The following is a 16,685-nucleotide window of genomic DNA, read 5'->3' as shown; positions in this document are numbered from 1 at the left end:
TTGCAGAAGCAGTAATTGTCTTCCACTGTTAGGAGAAAAGGCGTTTTGCAAGCCAGGCTCCCTCTCTGAAGGGAATATAAAGTTGATCATCACTGATTAAGGTCACTAGGGTCATTTTCTGGAATGATGACCAGATTTCACTTCGGAAAGAGAAGGAAGAAAGAGTCAACTGAAGGCCCAGGGGAACACACCTAACCACAAACCACAAACAGGTTGTTAGCCTATCTAAAGCATGTCAGGGATTTTATTTTAAGCCCCTTGGATTCCATATAGTACTATAGGTGAAATACAAAACAAGTATTTTTCAAAATCTGGCGCAATATATACAGTGCAGTTCACAAATCTTGGGATGCTTGTGGTCCCACAGGAAGTTGTTTATTAAACTGTGTGCTAGTGACATATTTGTGGACTTGGAAAAGTCAAGTGTGACAAACAAGGCCAGTTGCCTCAAGAACATGATTAACAGGCTAACCAAATGGTAAAGAATGTGAAGGTTGCTCCTGAAGTCTGTGGCTGGGTGCTCAGGGAAACTTGTACATCTGATTTGGGGTGGAGGACATAATCATGGCATTGTTTGTAGGTGCCGACAGACAGGCTAAAGTCAGGGATCCTTGTGGAGACTGCATTAAGGTATCAGAGCTGTTCACATCTGATTTACATCACTCTGAAAAGTGGGCGACAGGTTTTGCTCATTATCACAGAGAATTGTGTATTTGCGATCAGATCAAGATCTGTGACAGTCATACACACAAGTGAGAAAGTTGGCAAACGTAAGTTACTCTTGAACTAGTATCTAACTAGGCACTTTCCTTCTCTTGTTAAAAGGAAAAAAAGCATTTTTGCAGACTAGGAAATTGGTGGAAGCAAAGTGTTCTCAAGTTCCCTTCCCTCACCCCACCCTCTTCAAGACAGGTGTTTATGCCACCTTCTGGTACATAATAATACTGTTTATTGTCAAAAGTTTGAGCCTTTTGAAAGGAAGGTGGGGAATATATGTTAAAAACTAGGACTGAGTAGAGTCCTTTGCAGGCGAGAAGAAAAGTTGGACTCACTTCCCAGGAAGACCAAGGGGGCTACCTTCAGTGGAGGTTTTCCCATAAATTTGGTGTTGTTGCTCCAGTGCTCGGCCGAAGGTAGCCTTTCACAAGGTTCAGCTTTCCTTGGATTTCAGCAAGCACTCCTTAGCCGATGGGCGAGTCTCCATTAGAGGAGGGAGCAGAAGTGATGTGACTTCTTAGGAATTGTTAATGATCTGAATTCTATCCTCAGACATTATTCAGTCCTCTCCAGTCCATCTTTTATGGATGAGACCGTCCATTTAATAGGAAACGGACCAGTGCGGGTTGACAATTAGCAGCTACCCAGGAGATAAGATGCCTCACAGCTGATTTCATCCACCCTGCATGGCAAGGACAAGTCAGGCCAAAGTTGACTTGTAGAAAGTGCCCTGACAAATGGATTCTGGATCCTTCTCGGAGGAAAGGGCACAGGAGTTGGAAGGCATTTCCTGCAACCCCACCAAAAGACTGGCTGTCCACCACGAGTGTAGACTCCACAAAATCTACCAAGACTTGCCTGAGATGGAAAACCTTTTCGTCCCAAACCAGAAAGTACCACCTCCTCCCAGCCTCCCCTCTTCCTGGGGGCGGTCAGGCTAGTTCTAACTCCTTTCCTAGTTTCTCTACAGTCCTGGGCAGGGCCGGACGCAAGCTACCTGCCAAGCCTGAGCGCGGATAATCGGATTTGTCTCGTCTCTGGCTGGCTGCGGAGAGCGACAGTCTCAGAAGCAGGAGCACAATCAGCTCTGGTGTTAATTTCTGTTCCTGGGCTGGGACCAGGGGGAGGACTGGGGCGCCCAGGACGCTTCCCCCACCTCCTTTCTTCTCCTCCTCCCCTCTCTCCCCCACCTCCCCAAAATTGGCAACCAGTGCGCGGCTCTCGGTCTGGGGTCTGGAGGGTGGGGAGTGTGTGTGGGGGCCGGCCGGGGCGGCTTTCGCTCGCGCTGCCTGTGGCCGGCGCCGCCTCCCCGCGCCTCCCGGCGCACACACGCGTCCACCCCGCCACTCCGCGCGCTCGCTCGCGCTCTCGCCGCCGCCGCCTGCTCTCTCCCTCCTGCTTTCACCCGATCTCCTTCTCCCTTTTTTTTTTTTTTTTTTTTTGGTACCATAGAGTTGCTCTGAAAACAGAAGATAGAGGGAGTCTCGGAGCTCGCCATCTCCAGCGATCTCTACATTGGGAAAAAACATGGAGTCAGCTCCGGCAGCCCCCGACCCCGCCGCCAGCGAACCGGGCAGCAGCGGTGCGGACGCGGCCGCCGGCTCCAGGGAGACCCCGTTGAACCCGGAATCCGCCCGCAAGAGCGAGCCGCCCGCCGCGGTGCGCAGGCAGAGCTATTCGAGCACCAGCAGAGGTAAGACGACTGCGAGCGAGGCTGGGGAGGGGGACGGCGGGAGCCCCCCGGGGCGGGGCGGGGCGGGGGGCGGCCGGGCGCGGGGCGCCCCGTAGGCACAGGGTCCAGCGGTGCGCGCGAGCCTGCAGTGGAACCCGGAGCCCACGGCGCCCCGCGCCCCTCCCCCCTCCGCCCTCCAGCAATGTTGCAAACTTTTGCAGCGGGTTTCTGGGCTTGCGGGAGCACAAGGGGGCGGGGGCGGCGGCGGGAGGCTTGACAGCCGGCGGACTGAGCCCTGGCTTTGATTTTCCTGCAAAGACGCCAGGGACAGCAGCGTGGCCGGGTGGGAACGCGATCCCTCCCCACTAAAATACGGACCCGCCACAGAGTGGGGGGCCCGCGAAAGAAACTTTTAAAGCAGCAGTGTCCTTTTAAGATGGGGAGGTGGGTGGGCGGGGTGGGAAATCAGTGTTGGGCCACTCTTCTGCCCTCCCTTTACCTTTTTACCTCTGGACAATTTGGGCACCCCCTGCTGCCCCTGTCCTCGGTGTTGCATTTTCAGTATCCCACTGAGCCGGGGGTTGAGGGGGCAGATTGGGAGAGAGGGAGAACGTACATTCTAGGGGTGCAGTGGGGGCGCCCCGGCGTCTAGGAGCGGTGTCTGGAGACTGTCTTCTGAGCACTGGGTTAGGGGAGGTGAAGAAAGCTAGGTGCGAGCGCGCCAGGTGCTGGCCAAGTTGGGTGGACGCAGCGAGGGCGGATGCGCAAGTTTGCAGTCCCGGGTTCGGTGCCCGGTGCTGGGGTTGACAGTGGAGTGAGGAGCTACTGTGTGCGGCTAGGAGGAGAGATCTATCACTCTGGGCACCCAAACTTACTCCTGCCTTGGGAGCCCTGCCCTCTCTCGCAGGTGGCAAGCTTTCCATGAGCGAGCGCCCGGGGCTGGCTGGTTGCTGGTTGGCTGCCGAGCCAGGGAGGCTTGGTTTTGGTGTTGGGAGCGCTCAAGTGGCTGTGGGAAGGGGCTCTGTGACCCCCTGCTCTGCTTCTTCCGAAAAAGTAGGCTGTAGAGGGAAGCCTAAAGGTGGCAGTGGCCTGATTGTGGGTCCTCCCAGCCCCCCTGCTGCCCCGCCTCACTCCGCTCCGGGGCGGGGTAGAGGCTATTTATTTGAATGCGTCTGGAGTTTGCTGGAGGAAGCCACAGCTTTCATTCTTGTTGTAAATAATGCATAAATCACGCCTGTCACTCCAGAGGAAGCGGCTTGTGCGAGCTGCCCCGGGCAGGGGAGCCAGCCGAGTCTCCTCCAGACCAGCGTGGGCTCCGGTCTGGCAGGTCCCCTCCTCTACCCTAACGGTTTCGGTTTGTGGGGGCGCCTTGGGGAGGGCTGGGAGGAGGCGACTGGGGACCCATGGGGCTGCTGCCTGTCCCTAAATGTCAAGAGTTGGAGGCAGGAATATGGCTGATCATGTGCTGGCTGTTTTACAGTATCCCCCCTCCCCTAAGCCACACCCCCTGTCCGGCGATTCCCCATTCACGGAATTCGAGTACAGTATAAGCCATCCTGATGACACATGCGAAAAACATTTAATTAAAGGCGATTTCTGAAGAGTGGCCGCGCTGATCCGCGGTTTGCGCGGGAGGGCCGGGGAGGATGGGTGGGCTGGCGACTGGGGCCAGGAGGAAAGGAAAAGGGGGCAGAAGGGTTGGGGGCTGGACCTGCCGCCAGCGTGGTGAGTTTGTGTGCAGAGAGCTTTTGGCTGCAAAGAGTATATTTAGACCCTGAGACGGTGGATTTGGAATGCGAGCGGGTTATGTAACAGGGTTAATCAGAAACACTGGAGAAAATCCCCTTCATGTGTTTCTGAAGCTTGCTTTTTTTCTTTCCTTCTTTTCTTTTCTTCTTCTTTTTTAATGGTGATGACAGAGGGGCAGGGGCATGATCCAAGGGGAACTGTCTTCTGTACTGGTTGGAGCTTCCACCAACCCCCCTCCCACTTGTGTTATTAACATCTTCAGGTGTCATTTTTGCCAGAAGGTGTTCTTGCACAGAGATCAGGGTGGCAGGCTGCAGAACCAACTAGCAAATCCGTAACTTGCTGTTCTTGCAAATTATGTAACTCTGGGGCATCCAGTACCACTGGCCCCCTAGGCACCACCAAAAGGGGAAGAGGGAGGAATTATGTGCATGGTGCATCTTGCACAGCTGACCTGCTGACCTATATCCCCTCCGTCACCCTCCCCCAAACGGCCACCCCCTCCTACATTGTTTGCACAACCCCCTGCCTGTCCGTCCTTGTTAGGCGCTTTTAATGGGAGGAGGGAGGTGAGGCCCAAACACTCCACTCACATCCTGCACGCAGGCACGAGGTTATGTAACAGTCTGAGTGGAAAAAGGAAGGTCAGGGATGGAGGCAGTCTTTCGCTAACACAGCAGTAGTAATAGCTTCCAGAAATTGTGTGCACGTGCAGACTGTAACCTCAGATGTGACGTCTGCTCCTCAGGGATACCAGGCTTTCTGTGTATGCATGCATGTGTGTAAGAGCCAGGTAGGAAAATAAAGTGTACGTGTGCCTGGTAGTTGAGAGGGATTTGAAAATGGGAAATGTTTGGGTTTTCAAATGATGTAATGGAGTTGGCAGGATATGCAAGTCGGCTCCCAGAGTGTAAGCAGTAAGAAAATTGGAGCTGGCACCCAGTATTAATGTTGCATAAATTACAATATCGGAAAGAAATTAACCTACACACTAGGTGATTACGCCTTTTAAATACTTAAAATCTCGCTGCACGTGACTTGAAAGGAAAAAGCAAACATCATCACCGTCTCATTTGCATTTCAACCTCAGGGAGTTCAGAGGAGGACTTGGCATCCAGGGAAATGGGAAGCATTCTTTTGATTTTCAAAGAGGGTAGTAGGGTTCACCTCTGGCCAGGCAGCCCTACAAGTCTGAAGAGGTTTGGGTCTGGAATCTCATGTCATTGAGGTGACCTCCAGAGATGGTTCCTGGGTAGACTTGGAGAGGTTGCTGAATTGTTACCTCTGGAGAATACAGGTGTGAAAGAGCTGTGTGCTTTTCATGTCTGCCATTCCTGAATCTGATGTGTGACTCTATCATCTGAAACACCATTTGCTTCATCCTTACAGCTGTGCGGGGCCTGTTAGCAGTTTTAATGAAACTCTTCCGCTGTCTCCCTGGTAGATATTAAGGATGTCTGGTGTCATTCAAATCCCATTGGTACAACCCAGCAACAGGGAGAGAAAGAAAGGCAAGAGGCGACAGGGGAAGAAAGAATGATGCGGAAACAAACCCACAGCGAATCTGTAATTTAACAAGGCTTTCAGGGACTATAGGGAGCCATGAGTGCTGTGACATAACTGTTGTGAAAAACGCTTTTTGCAGAATCTTTTTATTGGCTGTGTGCCGGAAGCTGACATATTATGTGTTGTCTTCACCATAGCCGGGTGGGGCATGCAGTCCTTGGGAACACCAGCACTGCCCCGATCCAGAAACACTGAAACCAAAAGATGGGATTCACTTGAAAAGTGCACAGTTGGATTGACATGGCACCTTCTAGAAGCTCCGTGTAGACTGAGTTCACCTGAGTCCCCAGGGTCTGTAGTGAATTTGAACCCCTGTGAAATTCCCCAATCTCATTCCATTTTTGCAAAGTGTGGTTTCCTGCCCTCCTGCTGCAATCCTGGGCTCCACAGCAGGAGCCTTACCTTCCCTTAGGCACAGAGATGAGTTCTTGGATCAACTCAGTGCTGCTCAGGTGGACATTCCTGTGCCGTGGTTGGCATAAGCTGCTGGCTAGGAGAAAAATGATTTACCAGAGAGATGAAATAATTATTTTTTTAAACCTAGGGACTTTAATTTTCCAGTAAATTGCTCATAAAAACATTTATAATTATACCCTTTAAAAATGTAATAGAATACTTTTAGAAAACGCATTTAATGATGGTTATGATAATCTTTTCTGTTGCTTCCCCCTTATTTCTTAAAAAGAATTGAATTATTAATCTAGCATTCAAGTACTGAGTGCTGAAAACATTTACAACAGACACTTGGCGTGTTAGTCACCTGCTGGAATTTTGCAGAACGTATGTGGCTTGAGAAAAATGTCTATTTTTGCAACCAAAGCACACAGCCTGCCCTGAAGCCCTCCTGTGGCTAGGGTGCTTCAGCTTGTATGTTCGCAGTAGCAGGGGTAAGAGCACATCATGCACTCTGGGTTGCACACCCAGGGGATGCTGGGAATGTTAATGGCAGGAGTTGTGCCTCCAGATGAAAATGTTCCAAGGAGTTTGGGTGACAGCTGAATCGCTTTTGGAAGCAAACTGGCCTGTGTCCGGAACTAACCTTCCCTAGTCCCGGTCGGATCAGCTGCTGGCGGGTTCTTTGCCTCTGGCCATCCTCCTGTGACTGCAGTTTTCTCCCAGCGTCCCCCTTGTCTGCTTTTTAGGGACTTGGTGATGTGGTGATGGGACTGTGGGGTGTCAATGCACATTCCACTGGAGTGGCTGCTTAGTGCAGATCAGACTTTTTTTTGGTCCTGTCTGTGCTCTTCCTTCGCAGGTTGCTTGAAGAACTCTGCTTCCTAAGCTTATTCAAAGTGCACTTCTCTGTTCCTGGAGCCAAAACCCGACCACAGACCAGGGGTTGGGGGTAGAGTTGTAATGTGACTGCTCTGTGTGTAAAGTAAAAGAAGTATGTGGGGATTTGGCCCTTTCCTAACGTGGAACATCCCACTACTCACCCCCTGCGCCTTCCTGGAGCCGGTGAGGTACAGCCTGTTTGTTGAGGTAGTGGCAGGCACCCCCTACACACACTCCCTCCTGGACTCCTAACCTATTTTATCCCAGCTTCCTGATAAATTCTCCCAGACAGAGCAAGGGAACACTTTGTAAAAGCCTTCAGATGCTGTCAACACTAACTCGAGTGTGAGATACTTTTGTCAATGTAGACTATCTTCGAGTTTCTGTCTTCTCTGATTTTTAACTTTTTGTTGTTGTTATCTATAATCCGTAATAGAAGTTTTCATTTGGAAATATCCTGGTAAATTTGTCACTTGACTTTTTAGATTAGATGCTTTAAAAGATGTATCATTTTTAAATTTATGATGTAAAAATAATTTCCAGATAGGTCAAATACTGATTAATTTACAGCACATCGTGATTTTTATTTCCTCCAAGGGTACCCAGAGCTTACTAATGAATCAGTTGCTCTAACAATGGTCTTTTGCTTGTCGAGTCTGTTTTCAAAATGTGTGTTTCCCCTTTCTCTCCCGAGAAAGAACATTGAGAATGTAATTGAATCTTTCTTCGAGGTTAGAGGGTCTTATAGTACCATGGGGGTACTGGTCTGAGTATCAGTTCTGATTGTACATTATAGAACTGTAAATGGAGACAGTGTCCAAAACTGGACCAAATCTGTCTTGATCCCAGCCTGCAAATTGTTTTCTTTCTTCTTGTTAAATCCACAGCCCCTGTGTCTTCTGGTATTTGCCTCTCTTGTTATTGAGGTTTATTTTCCTGATGGAAGCATTTCTACCAGAGCCGGGAAGCAGGGATGGGGAATTTCTATTTTTCCTGCCAAAGGGCATTTGGGTATTTAGAACATTGTTTGCAGGCCATTCAAAATTATCAGCTTAAAAAATGAATGTGCTCCAGATTTATTGCATGTTGGATCCCACCTGAGCTTGCTTTGGCAGGGCTGGGGCATATGGCTTTGCAGGCCTGATATGTTCCCCACAGCCAGTCCCGAGCCTTGCCTTTTTTCTTTTGAGTATTGAGGATGCACAAGTGACCCTAGAATAAGAGTCAAGAAACCGTTACATTTGCAACAGAGCTATGTGTTTTCTGTATTATCCCAGTGCACTGTGATTTCTCCCTAGTGTGGTGGTAGACAGGAACTCCAGCTAGCTTTGCCACCTCTTTTTATGTGCTGAAGGGATTATCTTTGGCAGGGGCTTTGTAGATTCACAAAATGCAAAATCTCTGTGGTGAGGAGGAAAAACTTTCTAACAATATCTATAAAGAACATTTTGAGTTCTCTAGCGGAGATGCTGTTCTGCCCCTGGGTCTTTCTTCGCTGATTCAGGATACCCCGTGTCGCTGGAACCACATGTTCAGGGGCTGGCTGTGTCCTGGCTCTCCCTCCTACGTTAATGATGGTGTGCAGTTACCTGGTAGTAACTTCCATGTTGTCGTGTTGCAGATTTAGCTGGAAAGTCTTGGTGTTCTGTTGTGACAACCCAATTATTATTATTACTGTGATGATGTTTGTTATTTGTCTTTTGGAATAAATACCTCAAGGAGATTGCCTGAAGAAGTCTTTAGAAGAGGGAGGTGGGGCATGGTGAGGGTGATGTACCACATCTCATGATTTGGATGGATGGGTTGCTCTGACATGCGAACGCTAAAAAGAATTACAGGGAAGCAATTCTCTGGTATTGCTGGGAGAACATCCTTTTTTCTTCCTGACAGATTATGATGGCCTTCACTGACATACTATTTTTGCAGACTCTATCCCATGACATGCACTGGCACATTAGCAATGGCATTGGCACTGTGGGTTCCTAAAGGTCAAAGAACCAGGGTCCTGTTGGCCTCCTCAGCAGTTCTCACCATAGCTGAGAGTGCAAGTTTTACATGTTTGTGAAGGCTCTGGGAGGTTCCAGGGAAACTCAAGTACAGGTTTAACATCAGAGGTATTTTCCCTGAAATGCCATCAGAAATTTGGGATGAGTAGGAAATGTTATGGGGTAAATGAGGGGTTTTGTAATCTGCCAGCTCTGCATCATCTCAGTGATATTACTGGGTGTCTGCCTCTTGATCATGAGTTGCCATGAAGCTTCCTGAAGTAATTAGGACTTTTCCGCATTCCTGCACAGATCCTCATGGCTGAGCCCTTCCAGGGTGCAAAGAAGGGGGCCACTTAGGAACAACTCCTGCAGCCCGTGAAAGAGGCAGCACACTGTTAAAAATACCTAGCTTACTTCGGGGGAGGATTTGGCTGAATACTGATGAAGTTTATGAAATATGAATGTAGTGAAGTTGCTGTACGTAAGTGGTAGGCGTGTGTGAACGAAGTAAGAAGAAATAAAATTGTGTATAAATGACACTCGGAAACTTGATGGAACCATGCACGTGACAAGAATGGTGACGTCCTGAGTCTGTGCTTAATGGGGGGAAAGAAAAAGCCTTGGAATCTGTCAAACTTGACGTGGGACTGAAAAATGCAGAATATAAAGTCACTGAACTCATTTTGTAAGTAAAGAATGCTACCAAGGATGAACAGGCAAGTTGCAAAGAATAGAGGTGAAACAGAGAAGGAGAAAAGAGAAAGAAAAAAGAGGGACCAGTGTTTGAATTTGTAATGAGGAATGGTAATCACTGCTTTACGTATGCCAGACTATCAACTACTGTGCTGTTAGGGAGGGAATTAGTTACAGCCAAACAGGAGGCATACATACGAGTTTAGGTTATATGGGAGAAATCTTCTTGGTCCCTCAGACATAAAGGTAAAAACTGAGAAGTCAGGCGGCACAGCACCGGATGTCTTCTGTCTTCTGATTAATTGGCAGCCAGCTGTAGGCTGCTTTCCCAAAGGTGACTTTACAATCTCTAGACTCAGATATTTCTCCCCGAAGTGGAGGGAGGAAAGGAGAACCACAAGCTCAAATGGGTTTTGTCAGGTGAAGTATTTGAAGGGAAAAATCGGAATAGTGAAGCCGGACGAGGGAGTGGTGCCCGTGGAGATGAAGGTTGTTGGTTTGGTTTGGGCGTGGGGGCTGCAGGTGCAAAAAGGGAAGCTCCTGTGGGGAGCAGAGGCCTCTGCATGAAAGCAAAATGAACTTAGCCTTGACGGTGCAGCGGCTGGCAATGTGACTTTCTAATTTTAAATTATCTTTAACAAGGGCAAGGCAAAGAGGAAGTTGACACTTTGAGAAGTTATGATGAACTTGTTGCACATGCCAATTGACAAAGGCAGGTAAGGGAATACTCAGAATCCCAGCCAGAGCAGGTGTGAAGGGTGTGGTGCTGTGCTTACCCGGTGTGGTTAAGGGAACTGATGGACATGTTGACTGTCTCCTGTGGTGGCTTAAAGAAGCCTGAAGGAGTGGACAAAAATCTAGGAGAGGCTAGTACACGCAGACCTGCCTTTCCAGAATCTGTGAGGTGTCTGTCATCCCGCGTGCCAGCCCAAGAGAGGAGAGGCTATGGAAACTAGTGAATGACTGCAGCCAGTGACAGAGGAAATGTCTGTACCTTGACCAAGTCCTAAACCTCCTAAGTAAATGGCACTGCTTTTCGTTTTTCCTTTCCAGTGAGAAAGCCAGTGGATGAGGGGAAGGCCCAGTGGTGACAGACCTGCCTGTGTCCTCAGGAACATTTGGGTGACAGGGATGTTATCTCTGAAAGGGCAGGACAGAGGAGGGTTAACCGTCCATACCTCTCCATTGCCCAGGTAACGAAGCCTTGGGAAAGCAAAGGCAAGAAGCACGCTTTGATCATCCAAGGATGAGTCCTCCTGCTGCGATCTTCTTAGTTGACAGAGGATGATGGACGTGATGTGGCCAGAGTGGTGATTTACCATTTGGGATGAGCGTGAGGAGGCAGAAAGTGGGAGCACAGGCCAGTCCTGGAGACCCAGCTGTTAACGTGTCAGGTGTATGATTTCACAGTGTGAAGGGAGAGGTCCTGCACCTTTCTTTGGAACATTCCAAAGCTCATTTTTTGCTATTGAGCTTCAGGAGTCCATTGAGATGTATGGCACTCACCGTGCTGCCTCCCATGAGGTCCATCATTTAGATGAAAGTGTGTTAGAACTGGAAGGGACAGTATTATTATTATCATTTTAAATTTTCATGCAAGGCAAAGAGACATCTCATCTGTTGGTCCATTTCCGTATGCCAGCATTGGCTGGGCTAGGGCTGAAGCTGGAATCTGTGAGCTGAATCCAGGGCTTCCATAGGAGTGGCATGGAGCCAGTGATTGGCGTCGCTACCTCATGCCTCGTGCATGTGTGTTAGTAGGAAGGGCAGGGATTCAACTCAGGTACTACCATGTGGGACAAAAGCATCTTTCCCTGTGTCCTTACCACTGGGCTAAATGCCCAAGAAGAAGCCTTGAGAATCATCTTGTCCAGTTCGTGTTCCTAGTCCTGCCTCATTTAAACTGATGCTCATAGAAATCTACTGATGTATCTGATATGGTGTTTCCAATGGAAAACAGGCGATGACTAGAACCCACTTTTTCTACTTTCTTATCTAATGTTGCCTGTACATGGATGTGTTCAGAAGTCCCAGTGCAATTCAAAATCAAGTTCTTGCTCTTCAGGAAAACTCCATTGAGGACACTGAGATATGTACCCCAGTTAATCCTATACAAGATATACATAGGTATAAAAGTAAATGTTCAATTATATTGATCACTCATCAGTAGTAGAGCATTGTAGTCATCATTACCTTTTTAATCCCACTGAACATTTTAAAAGTGTTAAAAAATTCAGCCAGTGAGGCCATTCTAAAGCTTGGGAAAAGAATATCTAGACCTATGTTCTGATTTAACAAGAAGGAAGATCAAGGATGCAGAGTGGAAGAGTATCTTACAGCTAGTGCTTGCTGGAGCTGGGCACAGTCGGGCAGCATGGTGGGGTGTGTTTCTCTGCAGCAGTCCTCTTTCCTCAAAGCAAAGGTGTGGACTGTGTCTTTCCTAGAAGAAAGAGCTCAAGAGAAAACCCCACTGGAATACTACATAGCCATTAAAAGTCAAATTGCAATAGAAAAATGTTTTTTTAACATGGAGAAATGCTTATGATTTCTTGCCAGATAAAAAATTGATAGCTTTCTTAACAGTATACAGAGGACAACATTTTTGTAAAAAAAAAAAAAATGATAGTGTGCACATGTAGACCTCTAGACCTATGGAATGTACTTGTATGAATAAGATCAGTTTGATTCATAAGTATACCAAAATCATAATGATAAGGTAGTTTTCTGAATGATGGAGTTTGTGTGGGTTTCTTCTTATATATATTTTCTAAGATTTTTGCCCCATATATGTTTTGCTTTGGTAATTTAAAAAAAAAATCTCTCTTTTTTTTCCTCCCAGAAAGGTTGTTTGTGTCTTGTGAAATTGGACAGCACTGAAGGAACGTGTTATATGACACAAGATTTCTTGGTGTTCTAAAATGGGCCAAGTTTACTGGCCCATAGAACAGTACCTTTTGACAGTCACATTCAGCCAGAAAAACAAGGGTCATTCAGCTTGAGTCTAAGGAGGAATTCAAGATTGGAACATTATGCCCCTCTGAAGTGATATTTTGAAACCTTTATACAACCACATGTAATGAGAAAAACATATTGTGAGCCACCACACATACACAGAAAAAAATAAACTTCTGTGCAAAATATTTACATTTCTATGATTGATGTATACACTGCTCTTTGGAGTTAGGAAAGCCCTCTCCTAGGCACGAGGTAGAAGCAAGCTTTGGGGGGCTGTGGGAGGTTCTCGTGGGTATTGCCCAGTAACAGGGTGTAGGATTGGAGGTGTTACTGCATTCTCTGAAAGAGGAAAGGTACAGAAAACAATGAATATGTATTGAATATGTACTATTTATAAACATGGGCATCTCTGGGCACTTTTAGCATATGTTTGCTAGTGGTTTATTGAATATATGCATTCATCTGTCTAGACTGACTTAAACTATGAATTCTGGGATTCCTCCTTGCCTGAGTTGATAGCACTCTGGAGATGGCCTTTGTTCACTGCACAGATGGTACTGAGGTGTTTCTGTGTGCCACGCACTGTGCTAGGCCCCTGTGAATACACCTGTAGACGAGGGGCATCCGATTCCAGCCTTCCTGCATCCTGTGTTCTAGTTGTTTTGCAATGTGGCACACTATTGGGTCATCTTGGACCAGGTGGCTCTCCTTTATGTGTGTTTTGAACTTAGCTTTTTCTCCCTCTGTATTTTATATGCCGTCACTCTCCCCTCCCGCTTATAATCCAATCCTCAGCTGTATCTCTGTCTCTCTTTGCTTATATAAATCCTCACATCGTTTTAGTCTCAGGTAAGATCCACCTTCTCCCTCCTGAAGGTCCCAAGACCCCCTGTCGTTTATAGTAGGCAGTCATGTGAGCTTTATCATTCCAAAGCACAGACCTCCTTCCTCTGCCAGTTCCTGTCACGCTATCGTGGGGTGTTATTGGCTAGGTGAGAGCCTCCTCTCCCCAAGGCCGGTGCTATGGCTGTGTCTTTGCCCACACGCGCTTGCATGAAGTCCACACTTGTTTGCTGTGCTGACGGTCTCACCTCCATTGCTCCATAAGCTTAGCTTCCAAGAGACCAGCTCAGTGTTTCCTCTTCTATAAGCACATCTGTCTGCTCATCCTTCTGCCTGAGCCTCAAGTTTGGACCCTGCCATAATCATCCATCACATTCCTTAGACCTGTTGTAGTCTTGAGCATCTCAGACTCAGGCTGAGCATCTCATACTCAGGGACATGATGGTTTTAAGTCAGGGGAAAGTGGGACATACCTGGGACAGGGCCCAGGTGGACAGTGAGCTAGCTAGTGTGGCCTTCAGTCTATTTATTAAGCACGCTCCATCATCCTCCAAACTTGGCCTAAGGTTGCAGGCCTTACAAGGTGGTGGGGAGAACCATGTGTGATTGTGGTTGCTTGGCATCCAGGAAATATCTCTCCAGTGACATTGGTTATGAAGGGGCACATGCAGAGGTGGGAGTGTCCTTGTGCCACTTCTACCCCTTCTCCTGCCTTCTGATTAGGAGTGTTCCTCCCGGGTTCTGGTGGCTGCTTTGTGAAATAAGAATCTCAGGGCACAGGCAGAGGCCCTGACGCCTTGCCTTTTACTGCCAGTTCCTGTTCTGGGACTGGCTCCAGCCTCAATTCCTCAGCTCAGCTACCATGGGCTGAATCCTGCCAAAGGAGGATAAGTCACTTTAGTTCATCGTCATCAGCCACTTGTTGGGCCTCTCTGGTGTTTCTTCCCGTACCTTGAGCTGAGCCCATGTCTGGCTGCTCCCTTCCCTCCCAGGTGCCCCTGCTGTTCCTGTGGTTCCTACTGGCTGCCCTGCTGCAGCACTGGAAGCTGGGGGAGCTCCCTGCCTCCCACTGTGTGCAGGCATTCACTCATCCTCAGTACTAATCAACCCATGAAGACCCTCACCTCACATTCCTTTCTTCCTGACTTGCTTCTTCCTCCTTGCAAAAAACAAAACATCACGTTGGAGAAGCTTGCCTGCAAGGGTTCCATTCAGCTTGTTCTGCGTTAATGCTCCACTATAGTGACACACTGCTGAGTCTTTCACTTGAAAATAATCTAATAATTTACATGCACTTTGCAAGCAGTATTCCCAGAGACTCATAACCTGTTTGGAATTGCTGCGCTGTTACAGGGTTGGAAGCTGATGAGAGTGTAGCCTGAGAAAGCAGCTACGGGTGCCACTACAATGGGACTGGAGCAACCTGGGCAAAGGATGTTAGCATAAGGAGAGGGCGAGCTGACGGAATCTAATATCCTTTCCTAGAGAATTAATTAAATGTGTTGAGGATCTTTTATTGATCTGAGCTTATAATTGGGCTAGTATGAGTCGAAGTATAGAAGGGGTAGAGACATAGCAAGCTAAAAGTGAACTGAGACTGGAATGCTGCCTTTCTGTGCTGTGAACATGTGTTGGTTTTGATATACATGCATTACAGAATTAATTGGCGCTGTGATTAGGTGGTTTTATTTCTCCACTCAAACTTGTTGGAAGCCGAGTATAATATGCAGCGGTAATGAAAATAGAGTAATGTTGTAATAATAGTGCCATTGTCAAGTGAATTAGCCCATTAAGCATCTATTTTGTGTAATTTGTATTGTGATCATGTGGGTGACACACACAATACAGAATTGGAGTAGATGGTGTTTAAGAAACAGTCTAGCTCGGGATAAGCCCCCCACCCCCATCTTTTAGTAGTCAACAGCCACAGAATGAAGATAATCCATTAATTTTTCATAGAAAGTAAATTCATGTATTTATATATAAATACATATATAGGCATATGCATGCATACATACATAAACTGTCATGGAGATCAAGAAGCATGGGTCTGAATTTGGCATACATATGCTTGGTTTTATTGCTTTTTAACAAGGTGCCTAGCCCTGAAGGGGGTCTGATCTCAAGTAAGCAATAGTAGTAAGATGAGGGTCTGAACACAAGGCTTTGTATGTTTATGTCAGCCTCATCACCGTAGGTAGTATGTACAAGAATTGGGATTTCTGAAACTGTGGAAGAAATGCTGAGTGTTCAGGAATGTTGGTCATTTTATTTTGCCATTTATCTCCTAAGGAAAGACAGATGAAATGGCTCCTCCACAGCAGAAAGATTTTTTTTTTACAATGGTATATTTATTTATTTTTGAATAGCAGAATGACAGAGAAAGACGAGAGCAAGAGTGAGAGCGAGAGAGAGAGAGAGAGAGAGAGAGAGGGAGAGAGAGGGAGAGAGAGGGAGAGAGAGAGAGAGAGAGAGAGAGAGAGATCATCCATTTACTGGTTCCCTCCCCAAAAGGCCATCAGTAGCTTTCTCTGAGTCTCCCAAGGGGGTGAAGGAGGCCAAGGAATTGGCCCTTCTCTGCTGCCTTCCTAGACCATTTATCAAGGAGTGGAATTGGAAGAAGAGCTGCTAGTGCTTTAACCATTACCCATAAGGGATGCTGGCACTGCAGGTGGAGGATTAGCTTGCTATGCAATGGTATTGGACCCAAGGCTTGTTTTTTTATGCATGAACTCGGAGCCCAAACCTAAGAGCAGAAATCAGGTGTGATAAGGCAGCATCCTGTGGCTGCCTCCTGCAAGGATTGTAATTGAATAGGATCGTCATTGCATGTATATATTATATATTGTGCCCATAGGGCCTGCTTTGGGGGTATTTTGGTGGTTAGTGGCCGTGAGTTTCCAAGCATTAACATGCTGCCTCCAGGGAGGTCCTGACAATTGTCCTGGTGCAAACAGCTTTCGGGTTGCTGCCTCTAAAAACACTCTACTGTTAGCCTTCCATCTCTCATCTGCCCCCACTCCACAGTTAATGCTTCTCTGACACTGTCAACACTGTCACCTGCTCATCTCAATCCTCAGAAAGATCTTGTCCCAAGAGTTGAAGCTCTGTGTTGTTTAGGTGATTAAATTTCCTACACTAAATCATCTTCTGAAAGTTTGTGGAAGACACCTATTATGAAAAAAACTATGTATGGATTTTAAATTTGTTTGCAGCAATGTAAGCTT

The 16,685-nt window shown here is 47.4% G+C and overlaps 1 protein-coding gene across 1 annotated transcript in view; it reads left to right on the top strand.

The window, feature by feature from the left end:
* Window positions 1-2,143: 2,143 nt before the first annotated feature.
* Window positions 2,144-16,685, top strand: part of RORA (RAR related orphan receptor A) — a 710,565-nt gene continuing 696,023 nt past the window's right edge. Inside the window, exon 1 of the mRNA XM_040968720.1 lies at window positions 2,144-2,410. Within this exon, the coding sequence (XP_040824654.1) occupies window positions 2,245-2,410 (166 nt within the window). The 5' untranslated portion in view covers window positions 2,144-2,244. The remainder of the gene's footprint in view (window positions 2,411-16,685) is intronic.

This window comes from Ochotona curzoniae, unplaced genomic scaffold (genome assembly GCF_017591425.1).
Source record: "Ochotona curzoniae isolate NIBS_2020 unplaced genomic scaffold, NIBS_Ocur_1.0 scaffold_4701, whole genome shotgun sequence".
Classification (NCBI taxonomy): domain Eukaryota; kingdom Metazoa; phylum Chordata; class Mammalia; order Lagomorpha; family Ochotonidae; genus Ochotona; species Ochotona curzoniae.
This window is presented reverse-complemented; position numbering and strand designations above follow the sequence as displayed.